Source organism: Talpa europaea (assembly GCF_964194135.1).
Source record: "Talpa europaea genome assembly, chromosome: 12".
Lineage (NCBI taxonomy): Eukaryota > Metazoa > Chordata > Mammalia > Eulipotyphla > Talpidae > Talpa > Talpa europaea.
This window is the reverse complement of record NC_140079.1, coordinates 83,336,119-83,348,732: the sequence shown is the minus strand read 5'-3', so window position 1 is coordinate 83,348,732 and position 12,614 is coordinate 83,336,119. Positions and strand designations below refer to the sequence as shown.

Here is a 12,614-nt window from a genome sequence, read left to right as displayed (position 1 = left end):
AGGGAAATTCCCACATGGCACAGCAAACCTCTCCTGTTTCTCCCGCTGCTCCCCTCAGCAGTGTCTTTGGTCCGTCTGCCTGTTCTACTTCCACTTCTGTCTCTGGTGAATTCTGTCACCCTCCCGTGCTTCTGACCTGTACCCCAGTTCTTGTATAAATAAATAAAACCTTAAAAAAAAATTCATTTATGGATATAAGAGCTGGGGTACAGGCCAGAGGTGTGGGGGGTGAGAGGATTCACCAGAGACAGAGTAGGGAGCAGAACAGGCAGACGGACAGAGGACATTGCCGAGGGGAGCAGCGGGCAAGTCAGGAGAGGTCTGCTGTGCCATGTAGGTCAGCTCCCTGGCCGGGGATTGAACTCGTGCTGCAGTGGCTGTGGACAGCTTCATAGGTTGTGTCTTAACCCCTTGCGCCACCAGAGAGGCCCAGGAATTGAATATTTCTTAATTCATGTGAGCATTAGAGTTCTAATTGAACACAACTCAGAACCAGGAATTTCTGGGCTTGTCATTTTTGCCATCAGCTTTGTTACTCTTACCAATCCATTAAACCTCACACCTTTCCATGACTGTAGTTAATCTATTTGGTAGTCATCAGGATGTGTTTGATAAAATTAGCAATCAGGGAGAGTAAAGGAAAGTAAAACGTTTTGTAGTTTATTTTTTTTTTAATAGAGGCATGTTTTTTTATTTTTATTTATTTGTTTGTTTGTTTGTTTTGTTTATACATGCACTGGGTACAGTCAGAAGCGCAGGAGGGTGAGAGAACTCACCAGAGCCAGAGCAGGGAGCAGAGCAGGCAGAAGGACCGAAGTACACTGCTGAGGGGAGCAGTGGGCAGCAGGAGAGGTCTGCACACCATGTGGGACCCTCCTCCGGTGGCCAGGGAGCAGCCGGGGATCGAACCGGCGCCGCAGAGGCCGCGGGCAGCTTCGCAACCCAGCGCTCAACCGCTGCGCCACTGGGGAGGCCCACGTGTTGTAGTTTAAACGTCAGAGTGTTAGAGGCAGGCAGTGAACCCCTGCCATGTCTCCAGCACCTGCCGGGCTCCCAGAGCCCGCAGAGATCCCTGGAGGTGCCAATGCTCCCAGTTGACAGGGCGCAGCACCCCTGTCAGGAGGCCGAGTCAACCTGAAATGAGAGACAGGAGAAAGCAAGATAGAGCCAGAAGTGGCTAGATTCTGACTTTACAGAGAATTTGCTGATTGATCGGGTTAATGGGATGGTGGGTCTAGGTGGATGCATGGCGCGGAGGCTTCTGGACTGAGCGGTTGAACCCATGCAGCTGTGTGCACATGTGAGTTTGAGGTGTCTCGCATACCAGTGGAGGAGCTGTTTCCCAGGCAGCAGATGTATCTGGAGAGACCATATATTATATTAGGTGTGGGTATACTCGGCGAGAATTGGTCAGGAGGAGGAGGGAGAATCAGCAAAGGTGGCTCAGTCTGCGCTGTCCAGGAAGGAGGAAGCAGATGAGAGGGGGCCATGCTGGAAGGTGGCTGTGGCTGCTGTTAGATTGTGTTGGCATCTTCAGGATGGCTGCCAGATACTTTTCAGTGCTTACAGGGATCGAGCCCATGGGCACTTCTGGTAACCATGAGTGTAGATATTGTTGTCTCATTTTGCAGATGAGCAATGTGAGTCCCAGAGGACTTAATGAGCTTGCCTAGGTGACCCAGCTGCAGGCAGCTGGGAGTGTTTCCTGCCTCACAGTTGGGCATTGAACTGGGTAATAGCAGCATGTAGTGGTCACTGAGTGGTCTTTGGGGTCTGGTTCATGATCTGTGTGACTCAGGGCCTTCTGCAGGAGCAGGACCCTGCATACAGTGTGTTTGTGCCTGGGAAGGCCTGTGGGACTTGGGATAAACGGGTTTTGTAGGCCAGCGTGAACCTGACCACCACTTACAATGGCCTCTCTGTGCACCATGGCTGCTGAGAATCACGTCTGATTGAGCTGGGTACTGCCTGTTCAGAACAAACACCAGTTTCTAAAACGTGGCCAAATGGCCCCATTCCTCTGGATGCCTGCCTTCTGTAGCAAGCTGACTGGGGGCTGGATCGAAAGGAGCAGGTGGTGCCGCCTGCCGTGGGCCGCAGCCAGGGAAATGATGCGGTATTCTGTGTTTAGGGGAAGCATGCCGCTCCCTCTTGGCCTGCTTCCCCGGCAGTTCCTGATCTTCCTTGAATGTTCCTGAGATGCAGCTCTGGGGTCCCAGGCAAGCCTGCTGCGGCTGCCGCTGTCCCTACCTTGAAGGTCCATGAATCTGAGCTTGGTGCCAGCTGGGCCCCTGGCCGGGAGCTGCCTCCGCACAGCCGGCCGCTCCTGGGGAGGCGGCGCAGAACACGTTGTTCTGGCTGGGACCAGGCAGCTCCGGATTCATGTGCACCTCGGCAGAGAGAGGATTACAAGTTGAACAGAGAAGGCACTTTTTTTCCCAAGTCTGATCAAGTCCTCCTTGGTGGTGGAGGGAGGGGACAACCCTGAGTCACCCTGGGCTGCCCATGACCTCAGAACCAGGGAATCGGGGCAGGTTTGGGTGGAAGCAAGAGGACCGCTTTGGACCCAGGTGCTGGAGACTGTCCCAGGAGTGCCCTAGGCCTTGGTACTGTATGGGCAGGCAGATGAGAGGAGGCACCTCCCAGTGTCTTCCTGTGCCCACAGAACCTCAGGGAGACCAGACATCTCAGGGAGTGGGCTTTGGAGACCGATCTTGTTGATTGGAAGGCTGAGGAAGAGTGAGGAGAGAATAAACGGCCACAGGTGTCCTCCCCAGCTCCCAAGGCGACGTCAGTCATGGTAACCTCTTCCTCATCCTCTGCCCTAACTGCAGACACTTGATCACTCAGTCACTTGTATCAGGTCAGTTCTGCCAGCCCATTGTGTGGGAGAGTAGGGGCCATGGTGTGGTTAGCCTGCGGAGTGGACAGCCGGTCGCAGCAGGCCAGCCTCTTCCTGAACGTCTGTGATGGGCGACTTCCTTCAGTATGGAAGAATCTGGCAATGACTGTCTAGATGAAAGACTACTTAAACTGTGTATGTCTACAACACACTTGCTCCTTCTGCCAGCGGGGTTTCTAACCCACAGGCTGAACATCTTCCTCTTTGGCGGGTGTTGCGGACCCACATCGCCACCTAGTGACCAAGATGCCACAGGCCCGTCCTTTCCCGCTGGCCTGCATCCCAGCCCTGCTCTCAGGCCCCTCACGCAGCTCCCGCTTTCCCCTGCAGGAGGCAGAGGTCACTGCAGTTCCACAGTCCCAGGTTCAGACTCCCACACCACCCTCCATTTTTCTTACTTTTAGGTCTGTGTTTTGAGAAAAACACAACTTCTCAGAAAATCTGTGCATAGCAGGGTTGTGGTCTCGGTGTGACTTTGATCACTCCCTTCCCCTGGTGGAGTGGACTTGAACCCATAGCCCCTTGAATCTTTTCAGCTTTCCTCCTGGTCCTCTCTGCCTTGCCGTGACTCTCATCCCAGAGGGACTTACATGGCCCAACCTCCTGCCTCAAATCCGGTGTCATCCAGGTGTCACAGGCTGGTAGCTGCACTTCAGTTTTCCCTCTGCCTCCACCGGTGTGTCTCTGCCGCCTCCTCTTTGTGCTTTACACCGCTCTGTCCGCTCTGCTTCCTGTCTGGGTGCACACACCCAACAAAGGCCTGGCACATCTTCTGCACTTTCCCTAGTCCTGATCTTTGTCTCTGTAGCTGGAGCCAGCCTCAGCTCAGACTTGTGACACTTCAACCCTTTGTTGAGGCCCAGCTCTGGTGACCAGTGCGCACATCCTCATCTCTCCTATCCATCTTGCTAGAACACGTGGGTGGAAACCTCCAGCCTTGTCTGCTGGCTGAGTTCTTAGCTGCATAGACTAGTCCTTCTCACCCCCAGATGGGGGCATTTGGACCTGACTAGTGCTGCCCCTCACACTTTCTGGCAAGGCTAGAGTGGCCCCACCTGGCCCAGGTTGTCAGCCTCCCCATCTTCTAGATGCCCTATCTATCCAGTGTGTGTTCCTCATGGGTGAGACCTGCTCTCCCCTGTAAACAGCACTCCTGAGGGCAGTGACCACACAGAAACACGGCTCCATTTCCTGCCCGGTGGTTGAGGGAGATGGGGTACTGACAGGGTAGTGGCTTGGCTGGCTGTAGACAGTGGCCAGGTGGTTGCATTGGGTCTGCAGGGTCTTTTGAATCAAACCACTGCAAGAGATCCCAGGGGTCTGAGGGCTCACCCAGGGCTAGGCAAGGGGGGCATGCGTAGGGACTGTAGACTGGGAGGCTAGGGCTCACTACTGTTCTTTGCTCCTTCCCCACAGACTGGAGCAGCCCTACTTCAGCGCCAACGCCCAGTTCTTCCAGGCCCTGAGCCAGTGCTCCACGCTGCAGCGTTTGTGCCTGGTCTCCCGTAGTGGCACCCTGCAGCCCGAGGCTGTTCTGGCCTTCATGGCCCGCTGCCTGCATGTCGTCGTGTGTCACATGTTCACCGGGGAGTCGCTCGCCACCTGTAGGAATCTGCAGCAGTCCCTCCTCCGAAGGTGAGTGGGTGCACACAGGCGGTGCCTAGGGCATGACCCAGAAGTTTAGCATCAGTGTCCCAATGAACCCCTCCTCCCTGGGTCTTCACTGGGTGGTGGGAGACAAGCTCTGTGGGCAGCGTTGGAGTGAGAAGCCAGGGCTGAGTCTTCCACAGAGCTCCCTCCCAACCTGGCTTTCATTCGCTGCGTGGCTCGTTTCTACACAGCTGAAGCTTTGTGGTTTTTGTTTTGGTTTTCCAACCAGTTTATTTGGGCAGACCTGAGCGTGGGGAGGTACCTGCAGCTAGAAGAAGGCTTTGGGCCTCCTGGTGGTGAAGTGTGGATTGTATAGGTGACATGGGATCTGGTGGGGTGGTGGGAACTTGACCTTGGAGTCATTCTCCACCGGTCAGTCTCCTCCATGTTTGTGATCTGTATTAAGTGAGCCCAACATGGCCCAGGCACCCACATCATGGTAGCGCTGGGTGGTTGGGTCCTGGTCCTCCTGGTTTGTGCTGTGGGTCCGTCCGTGAGTGCACAGTCAGATGCTGGAGTTCTTCACCTGTGGGGTGTGGGTGGGGGTTTCTTAAACACCCTCACAGTTTCTTAAACACAGACTTCATCATCTTCAAGTGAGAGATGAAGTACTGGAAGTGGAACTTGATGACATGATTGGGTGCAAAGAGTAGAATGCGGTTGGGGGCATGTGAGAATTTTGGGCTGGGCAGGCAGTGCCCCACCACATGTATGCCTGCCTTGGTAGTGCTTGTAGCTGCACCCAAAAGGAAGTAAAGATATTCTTTATTTTCCTATATGTTCTTTTTTTTTTTTTTTTTTTTTTTTTTAAATCTTTTTTTTTTTTAATAGAGGCATGTTTTTATTTTATTTTTATTTATTTGTTTGTGTTTTTGTTTATACATGCACTGGGTACAGTCAGAAGCGCGGGAGGGTGAGAGAATTCACCAGAGCCAGAGCGGGGAGCAGAGCAGGCAGAAGGACCGAAGTACACTGCTGAGGGGAGCAGCGGGCGGCAGGAGAGGTCTGCGCGCCATGTGGGACCCTCCTCCGGTGGCCGGGGAGCAGCCGGGGATCGAACCGGTGCAGCAGAGGCCGCGGGCAGCTTCGCAACCCAGCGCTTAACCGCTGCGCCACCGGGGAGGCCCTATTTTCCTATATGTTCTTATAAATGTTTCTATGATGTATAAAATACACTGCATTTAGCTGACTTTTTTTTTTAAAGATTTATTTATTTATACATACAAGAATGGGGCACAGGCCAGAGGTGCGGTGAGAGGATCCACCAGACACAGTGGGGAGCAGAACAGGCAGATTGAATGAAATACACTGATAAGGGGAGAAGCGGGCGAATCAGGAGAGGTCTGCTGAGCCATGTGGGTTGGTCCCTGGCGGGCCGGGGACTAGAACTCATGCTGCAGAGGCTGCGGACAGCTTCATAGGTTGCGTCTTAATCCCTTGCGCCACCAGGGAGGCCCCCTTTTTTTTTTTTTAAAGATTTTTTTTTATGCATACAAGAATTGGGGTACAGCCAGAGTTGGGGGGGCGGTAAGAGGATTCACCAGAGACAGAGTGGGGAGCAGAACAGACTGACTGAAATACACTGCTGAGGGGAGCAGTGGGCAAGACAGGAGAGGTCTGCTGCGCCATGTGGGATTATCGCCGGCTGGCCAGGATCGAACCGGCACTGCAGGGTCTGCGGACAGCTTCACAGTGCGGCACTCAACTGCCTGCGCCACCAGGGAGGCCCCAGGTGTATAGTTTTTCACCTCAGCAGCTGTATGGACCACACCAACCCCTCCACCAAATGTCAGGCACCTTCCACCAACAACCAGTCAGCCCCATTTACCTGCTCCACCTCCCCATTCTCTCTGGTAACCACCCTTTTGTGATCAGAGTTTAAGAGTTTTATTTTCTTTCCTTTGTTTCTTTTCTTTTTCTTTCTACTCATTCCACAAATGAGTGAAGTTATCTGGTATTTGTCTTTTTCCTTCTGACATATTTTACTTATTTCCCCTCATGTTGTTACAGATGTCTAGATTTCATCTTTCACTAGCAAGCAGTATCCTATCATGTGCACACACCACACTCACTTCATCTAGGTGTTTGCACTTAGTTGTTTCCATGTCTTGGCTATTGCAAATAGTGCTGCATAGATTTTTTTCAAATTAGTTTTTTTTAAATATATATATATATTTTTTTAAATAGAGGCATGTTTTATTTATTTATTTATTTTGTTTACACATGCACTGGGTACAGTCAGGAGCGCGGGAGGGTGAGAGAATTCACCAGAGCCAGAGTGGGGAGCAGAGCAGGCAGAAGGACCGAAGTACACTGCTGAGGGGAGCAGCGGGCGGCAGGAGAGGTCTGCGCGCCATGTGGGACCCTCCTCCGGTGGCCGGGGAGCAGCCGGGGATCGAACCGGCGCCGCAGAGGCCGCGGGCAGCTTCGCAACCCAACGCTCAACCGCTGCGCCACCAGGGAGGCCCTTAAATATATTTTTTGATAAATACCTAGAAATGGGAGTACTGGAGAATATGCTGGTTCTATTTTTAACTTTTGGAGAAACCTCCATACTGTTTTAGTTGACCAATTTACATCCTCACCAACAGTGTATGAGGGTTCCTTTTTCTCTACATCTTCACCAACATTTATTGTTTCCTTGACTTTTTTTTTTTTTAATAGAGGCATGTTATTTATTTATTTATTTATTTATTTATTTATTTATTTATTTATTTATTTATTTGCTTGTTTGTTTGTTTTCTTTATACATGTACTGGGTACAGTCAGAAGCACGGGAGGGTGAGAGAATTCACCAGAGCCAGAGCGGGGAGCAGAGCAGGCAGAAGGACCGAAGTACACTGCTGAGGGGAGCAGCGGGTGGCAGGAGAGGTCTGCGCGCCATGTGGGACCCTCCTCCGGTGGCCTGGGAGCAGCCGGGGATCGAACCGGCGCTGCAGAGGTCGCGGGCAGCTTCGCAGCCCAGCACTCAACCGCTGCGCCACTGGGGAGGCCCTCCTTGACTTTTTTTTTTTTTAAGTTTTTTTTTTTTTTTTTAATAGAGGCATGTTATTTATTTGTTTGTTTGTTTGTTTTTTGTTTATACAAGCACTGGGTACAGTCAGAAGCGCGGGAGGGTGAGAGAATTCACCAGAGCCAGAGCAGGGAGCAGAACAGGCAGAAGGACCGAAGTACACTGCTGAGGGGAGCAGCGGGCGGCAGGAGAGGTCTGCGCGCCATGTGGGACCCTCCTCCAGTGGCCGGGGAGCAGCCGGGGATCGAACCAGTGCCGCAGAGGCTGCGGGCAGCTTCGCAACCCAGCGCTCAACCGCTGCGCCACCTGGGAGGCCCTTGACTTTTTTTTTAAAGATTTATTTATGCATACAAGAGCTGGGGTCTGGGGGCCAGAGGTGTTGGGGGTGAGAGGCTTCACCAGAGACAGAGTGGGGAGCAGAACAGGCGGATTGACTGAAATATACTGCTGAGGGGAGCAGTGGGTGAGACAGGAGGGGTCTGCTGCCCCATGTGGGTCAGCTTCCTGTCTGGGGATTGAATTCATGCTGCAGTAGCTGTTGATAGCTTCATAGTGCTGCGACTTAACCCCTGTACCACCAGGGAGGCCCAGGACCTTGACATTTTTGAAGTGCACTGGCCAGATGTCTCGTAGAATCTCCATTGGTATGGGTTTGTCTGATGTTTCTTGGTCAGAAAACCACAGGTGATACTGTATACTTCTTGGTGTGGCATTTGGGCACAATTGGTAGTGTGTCTCACCCCCGGCAAACTTACCCTTAGTCGCTTGGTTAAGATAGTGTCTGCCAAGGGCCTCCCCTGTGGCACAGCGGTTGAGCGCTGGGTTGCGAAGCTGCCCGCGGCCTCTGCAGCGCCGGTTCGATCCCCGGCTGCTCCCCGGCCACCGGAGGAGGGTCCCACATGGCGCGCAGACCTCTCCTGCCGCCCGCTGCTCCCCTCAGCAGTGTACTTCGGTCCTTCTGCCTGCTCTGCTCCCCGCTCTAGCTCTGGTGAATTCTCCCACCCTCCCGTGCTTCTGACTGTACCCAATGCATGTATAAACAAAACAAACAAACAAATAAATAAATAAAAGCATGCCTCTATTAAAAAAAAAAAAAAAAGATAGTGTCTGCCAGGTTTCTCCCCTGTAAAGTTATAAGAGTCTGCAAATACTGTTTCTCATCAGGCTTTTGCCCATTAACTTAGCATCCTTGGATGGATCTTGCCAATAACAGTTACTCCCTGGACGTTTGCCTGACAATGGTTTTCTGTTTCCTTCATTCCTTCTGTATTTGTTAATGGGGAATCTACTGTGAGAGAGTCCTGTCCTCCCATGCACTTATTTACTCAACTGTTGTATCAGTATGGACTCGTGAGTACTTATTCAGAGGCTCTCAGTCAGTTGCTGTCACTGTTCATACTGTTGGCTCAGATTGTTCCAGACCTGACCTTGGGGTGTTCTTTCAGATTGGGTCCTGTGCCCTTTCAATATCCCCTTTTTTATCACTTCTTTTTTTCTGTCACAACAAGATATTCCAGGCTTATCTTGTATTTTCCTGCCCCAGACCTGGAACCAGATATTTCTCCAAAGGAGCCTTGGCTCTCTTCTCAGGAATTGTACTTAGAAACCAAGATTGGGGCATTAGGTGTGCTCACTGCCACTGGAGTGTCACTCCCTTTTGTATACAGAATAGGAAGTCATCTATGTATATTTCTGTACACACACATCCATCTCTTTATTTCTATATCTCTCCATTTGCATTTGTAGTGAAAATAGTGTACTCAGACTGATGTCTCTAACTCCAACCCAGCATCATCATGGCTGGTCCCCTTCCTTAAGAGTAACCTCTCTTCCACAGAGGGCAGCCGGCCTTTCGCCATTCACCATATAATTTGTGCAGTCCTAATGTCTGTGTGAGGTAGTTTTGGAATTGTTAGCCCCTTCCACCTTGTGAGACAGCTCTGCTAGCCAGAGAGGGCTATTTGTATGTGCTTTGGTCTTTAGCCTCCTGGTGTCCAAAGTACTGATGTCCTTCCCACCTCCTTTTGTGTGGTCATGTTTTCTCATTTTTGCAAAGTCAGGTTTGTTTATTACTGCCTAATATTTCATTTTTCATCACCCAGCAACCTGGCTGATTATTTTTGTATTTGAAATCTTACTGGGGTTCTCTGAGTCAGAGCGTGTGAAAGGGAGTTGCTGGGGGGTTGCCACCCAGCCTGCCTGTCCTCTTCAGACCTTTTTCCCCTCTCCGCCTCCTCACACCCCCTGCAGACAGCCTGGCAGGTTGGTTCCCCTTCGTCCTCCCGTGTCTGCACAGATGAGCAGATGCAGAACATGTTCTCTGCTTCCCACTTTCCCACGTGGACTCTGCTTTCTCACTAAATAATATCTCTTGGAAATCCCTCCGTGTCAGTTCTTGCTTGTTGTTAATATAGCTCTGTGTTTTTGTTTGTGATTGTTGTAAATACACATGACATAAAATTTACCATTTCCACAGCTTTTAAGTGTGTGGTTCAGGGCATTAAGTCCATTCACATTGCCGTGCAGCCATCACTGCCATCTTTCTGCAGAACTTCCATCTTCCCAAACTGCGATCTCCCCCATAAACACCAACCCCACTCTTTCCTCTCTGCCTCTATTCTTCTTTGTCTCTGTGAATTTGATGACTCAGGGAACCTCACAGAAGTAGAATCATATGGTAGTTGTGCCTTTGGGCCTGCCTTTTTGTATTCCTTTTGAAATTTATTTTAAGAAGCTTAAAAATTAGAAATAAAGGGTCATCATACATTGACTGAAATAAAGCCCCTTTGAGTCCCTGAGCCTACGACCAGTGTGAGTTTGCTTTTTGGGTCTTGGAAGTATACCCACATGCCTGTGTGCAGCAGGGTGTTTGTGTCAGTGTGTTTGTGACAGCCATGATTGTGTAAGCGTGTGGGTGGGTGCGAAGCCTGTGTTTCCAGATGATGTTCTTGTGTGGAGCTGCTGTGCTCCTTCTAAGTTCTGCGGAGCAATGCTTCAAACAACCAATCACGTTTTGTTCCTGCTCTGTGGATGGGCATTTGGTTGTTGCAGTGTTCCTCTGCCCTGTCCTTATGTGGGCTTCCCTGGGTGCAGTTACGCTTATTTCTGAAAGTGGCATTGCTGGGGCTTGCTGGAGAAATTGCGAAATTGCTCTCGCAAGCCCCACTTCCCCTAAGGGATGTGAGCGAGCTTGTCCCTGTGATATTGTCACTTTGGTTTCTCTAGCCTCCGGGGTGAGGGTGTCCCCCTGCCATCTGAGCATCTTGGCTGTTGCAGGGGTGTCATCTAATGTGTGTAGTGCAAGGTCACATCTCCTCGTGCTGAGTGTCTCTTCAGGTCCTTCGGGACTCTTCAGTTGGGTTTCTTGGGTGGGGAAGGGGAAACTCAGGAGCAGTGTTCCCTTCCCTGTGACCTAGGTGAGTGCGCCATGCTGGGCCACCTGGAGCTCTGCCCCCAACTCTCTGGGTCCACATTGTCAGGTGGCCTGAGGCTTCTTTTTTCCTCCCAGTTTCCTGGCCTGCTATGTTCCATTGCTTCAGGGTACCATCCTGAGTTCAGGGACAGCCTCCACCCCCCCACCCCCCCAGATCTGCCACTTGTCCTGACCCTGGTACAGGAACCTGGGTCTCAATGTCGTTGGTTGGTTTGTGTACAGAATACAGCTAAGTGTGCTGTGAGTGATGGCCAGGGATCCCTGCATGAGAACCCGACTGCTGCTGTGCAGTAGGTTTGAAGTCTGACTGTAAATGCAGATCCAATTTGTATGCTAACTGAAACAAGTTGCTAGATGCCTTTGATCAAGCCTTTACTGTTCCCCCAGGAGAACACGGTAAACTTGGCTTTGTCTAAGATTTGTGGGAAAGCAGCTAAATGAGCTGAACTGCTCACAGGTTCCATGTCACTAGAATGGCCCAAGTTTCATGACTTCTCTCACCAGTGGGTGCCTCTGTGGGGCTCCAGGAGGCCTCCTGGTCTCGGTGGATTGTGTGGGGGCAGTGCATCAAGTGAATAGGGACACTTAGGATTTCTGAGCCTTCCAACTTATTCTGGAGAAGTTGGGGGAGAGGTGGAACTTAAGTCTCAGTTAACTGTGGTTAGCTGATGTTAAGTCACTCACCTCTCTGGGGTTCTCCCAAAATGGTTCATCTGGTGCGGGCCCTTGGGCCTGTGTCTTTGCAGCCAGTGTGGGAAGAGAAATTTTAAATCGGCAAACTTTGCCTTTCTTATCTATGCCAAAGCCCTTGTAATGCAAAGATTTTTTTAACATAAGAGAGGAAGGCATTTCTTAAATTTTAGGGACTTTTTTTGATACATATAAAATATACCATTTTCGCTTGTCATTTACAATGATTGAAGGAGGGATTCCGCAGCCAACCTTTGAGCCACTGTGCTGGGCCCCATGCTGGGTCCTAGGCACCTTTTGCTGGCAGTGTGTTTTGCCTCTGTTGTTCAAATATCAAAAGCCCTGTGGAGTTAGTGCCACTAGCCCCAGAGTACAGATGGGAAACCTGAACCTTTGAGAAGCAGGTGAATAGCATAACCAGGATCCTGGCAATGGAAGGGGATCCCCAGAGGGGAGAAGGGTACTGACACCTTCCAGGGACTCTGCAGGGCTAAGCACCACTGGGGGTAGCAGCTGGGTGGGCAGCTCACCCAAGGCCCCCACGTCTGATGGAGGCTCAGGACTGAGGAAGCCTCTTGTTTCTAAGGCTATGTTTAGACCCGGGTCTGCTGAAAAACTGCAGCTTCAGCCGAGGGCAGCCCCAGACCAGTGGGCATCTTCCTGGTGGGCTGTCAGCTCACCCACAGTGCCCACTGCCTACAGTTCTCTGTGGTGTGGCCCTGCTGCAGCTCTGTGCCATTCAGTATGGCCTGCAGAGGCCCTTCCTGGCTGGGAAGCAGCGCAGGTCAGCTCTGGCAGTTGGGGCTGAGCACCGGGAACCTGCTGGCCTGCCTGCCACTTTGATGCCCTAGCCCCCTAGCCATCTGCTCTGGAGTCCCTTAAGGCCTTTGCTGTGCAGTGGGGCTCCTGATGCTTTTCTGCAAGTT

General features: G+C 51.5%; 1 protein-coding gene across 1 annotated transcript in view; it reads left to right on the top strand.

Annotated features, from left to right (window-relative positions):
* The window catches only part of FBXL18 (F-box and leucine rich repeat protein 18), a gene marked incomplete at its 3' end in the record, with an annotated part of 29,109 nt that overhangs the window by 6,186 nt on the left and 10,309 nt on the right, over nucleotides 1-12,614 (top strand). The window contains exon 3 of the mRNA XM_084250629.1: nucleotides 4,319-4,537. Coding sequence (XP_084106755.1) covers nucleotides 4,319-4,537 — 219 coding nt within the window. The remainder of the gene's footprint in view (nucleotides 1-4,318; nucleotides 4,538-12,614) is intronic.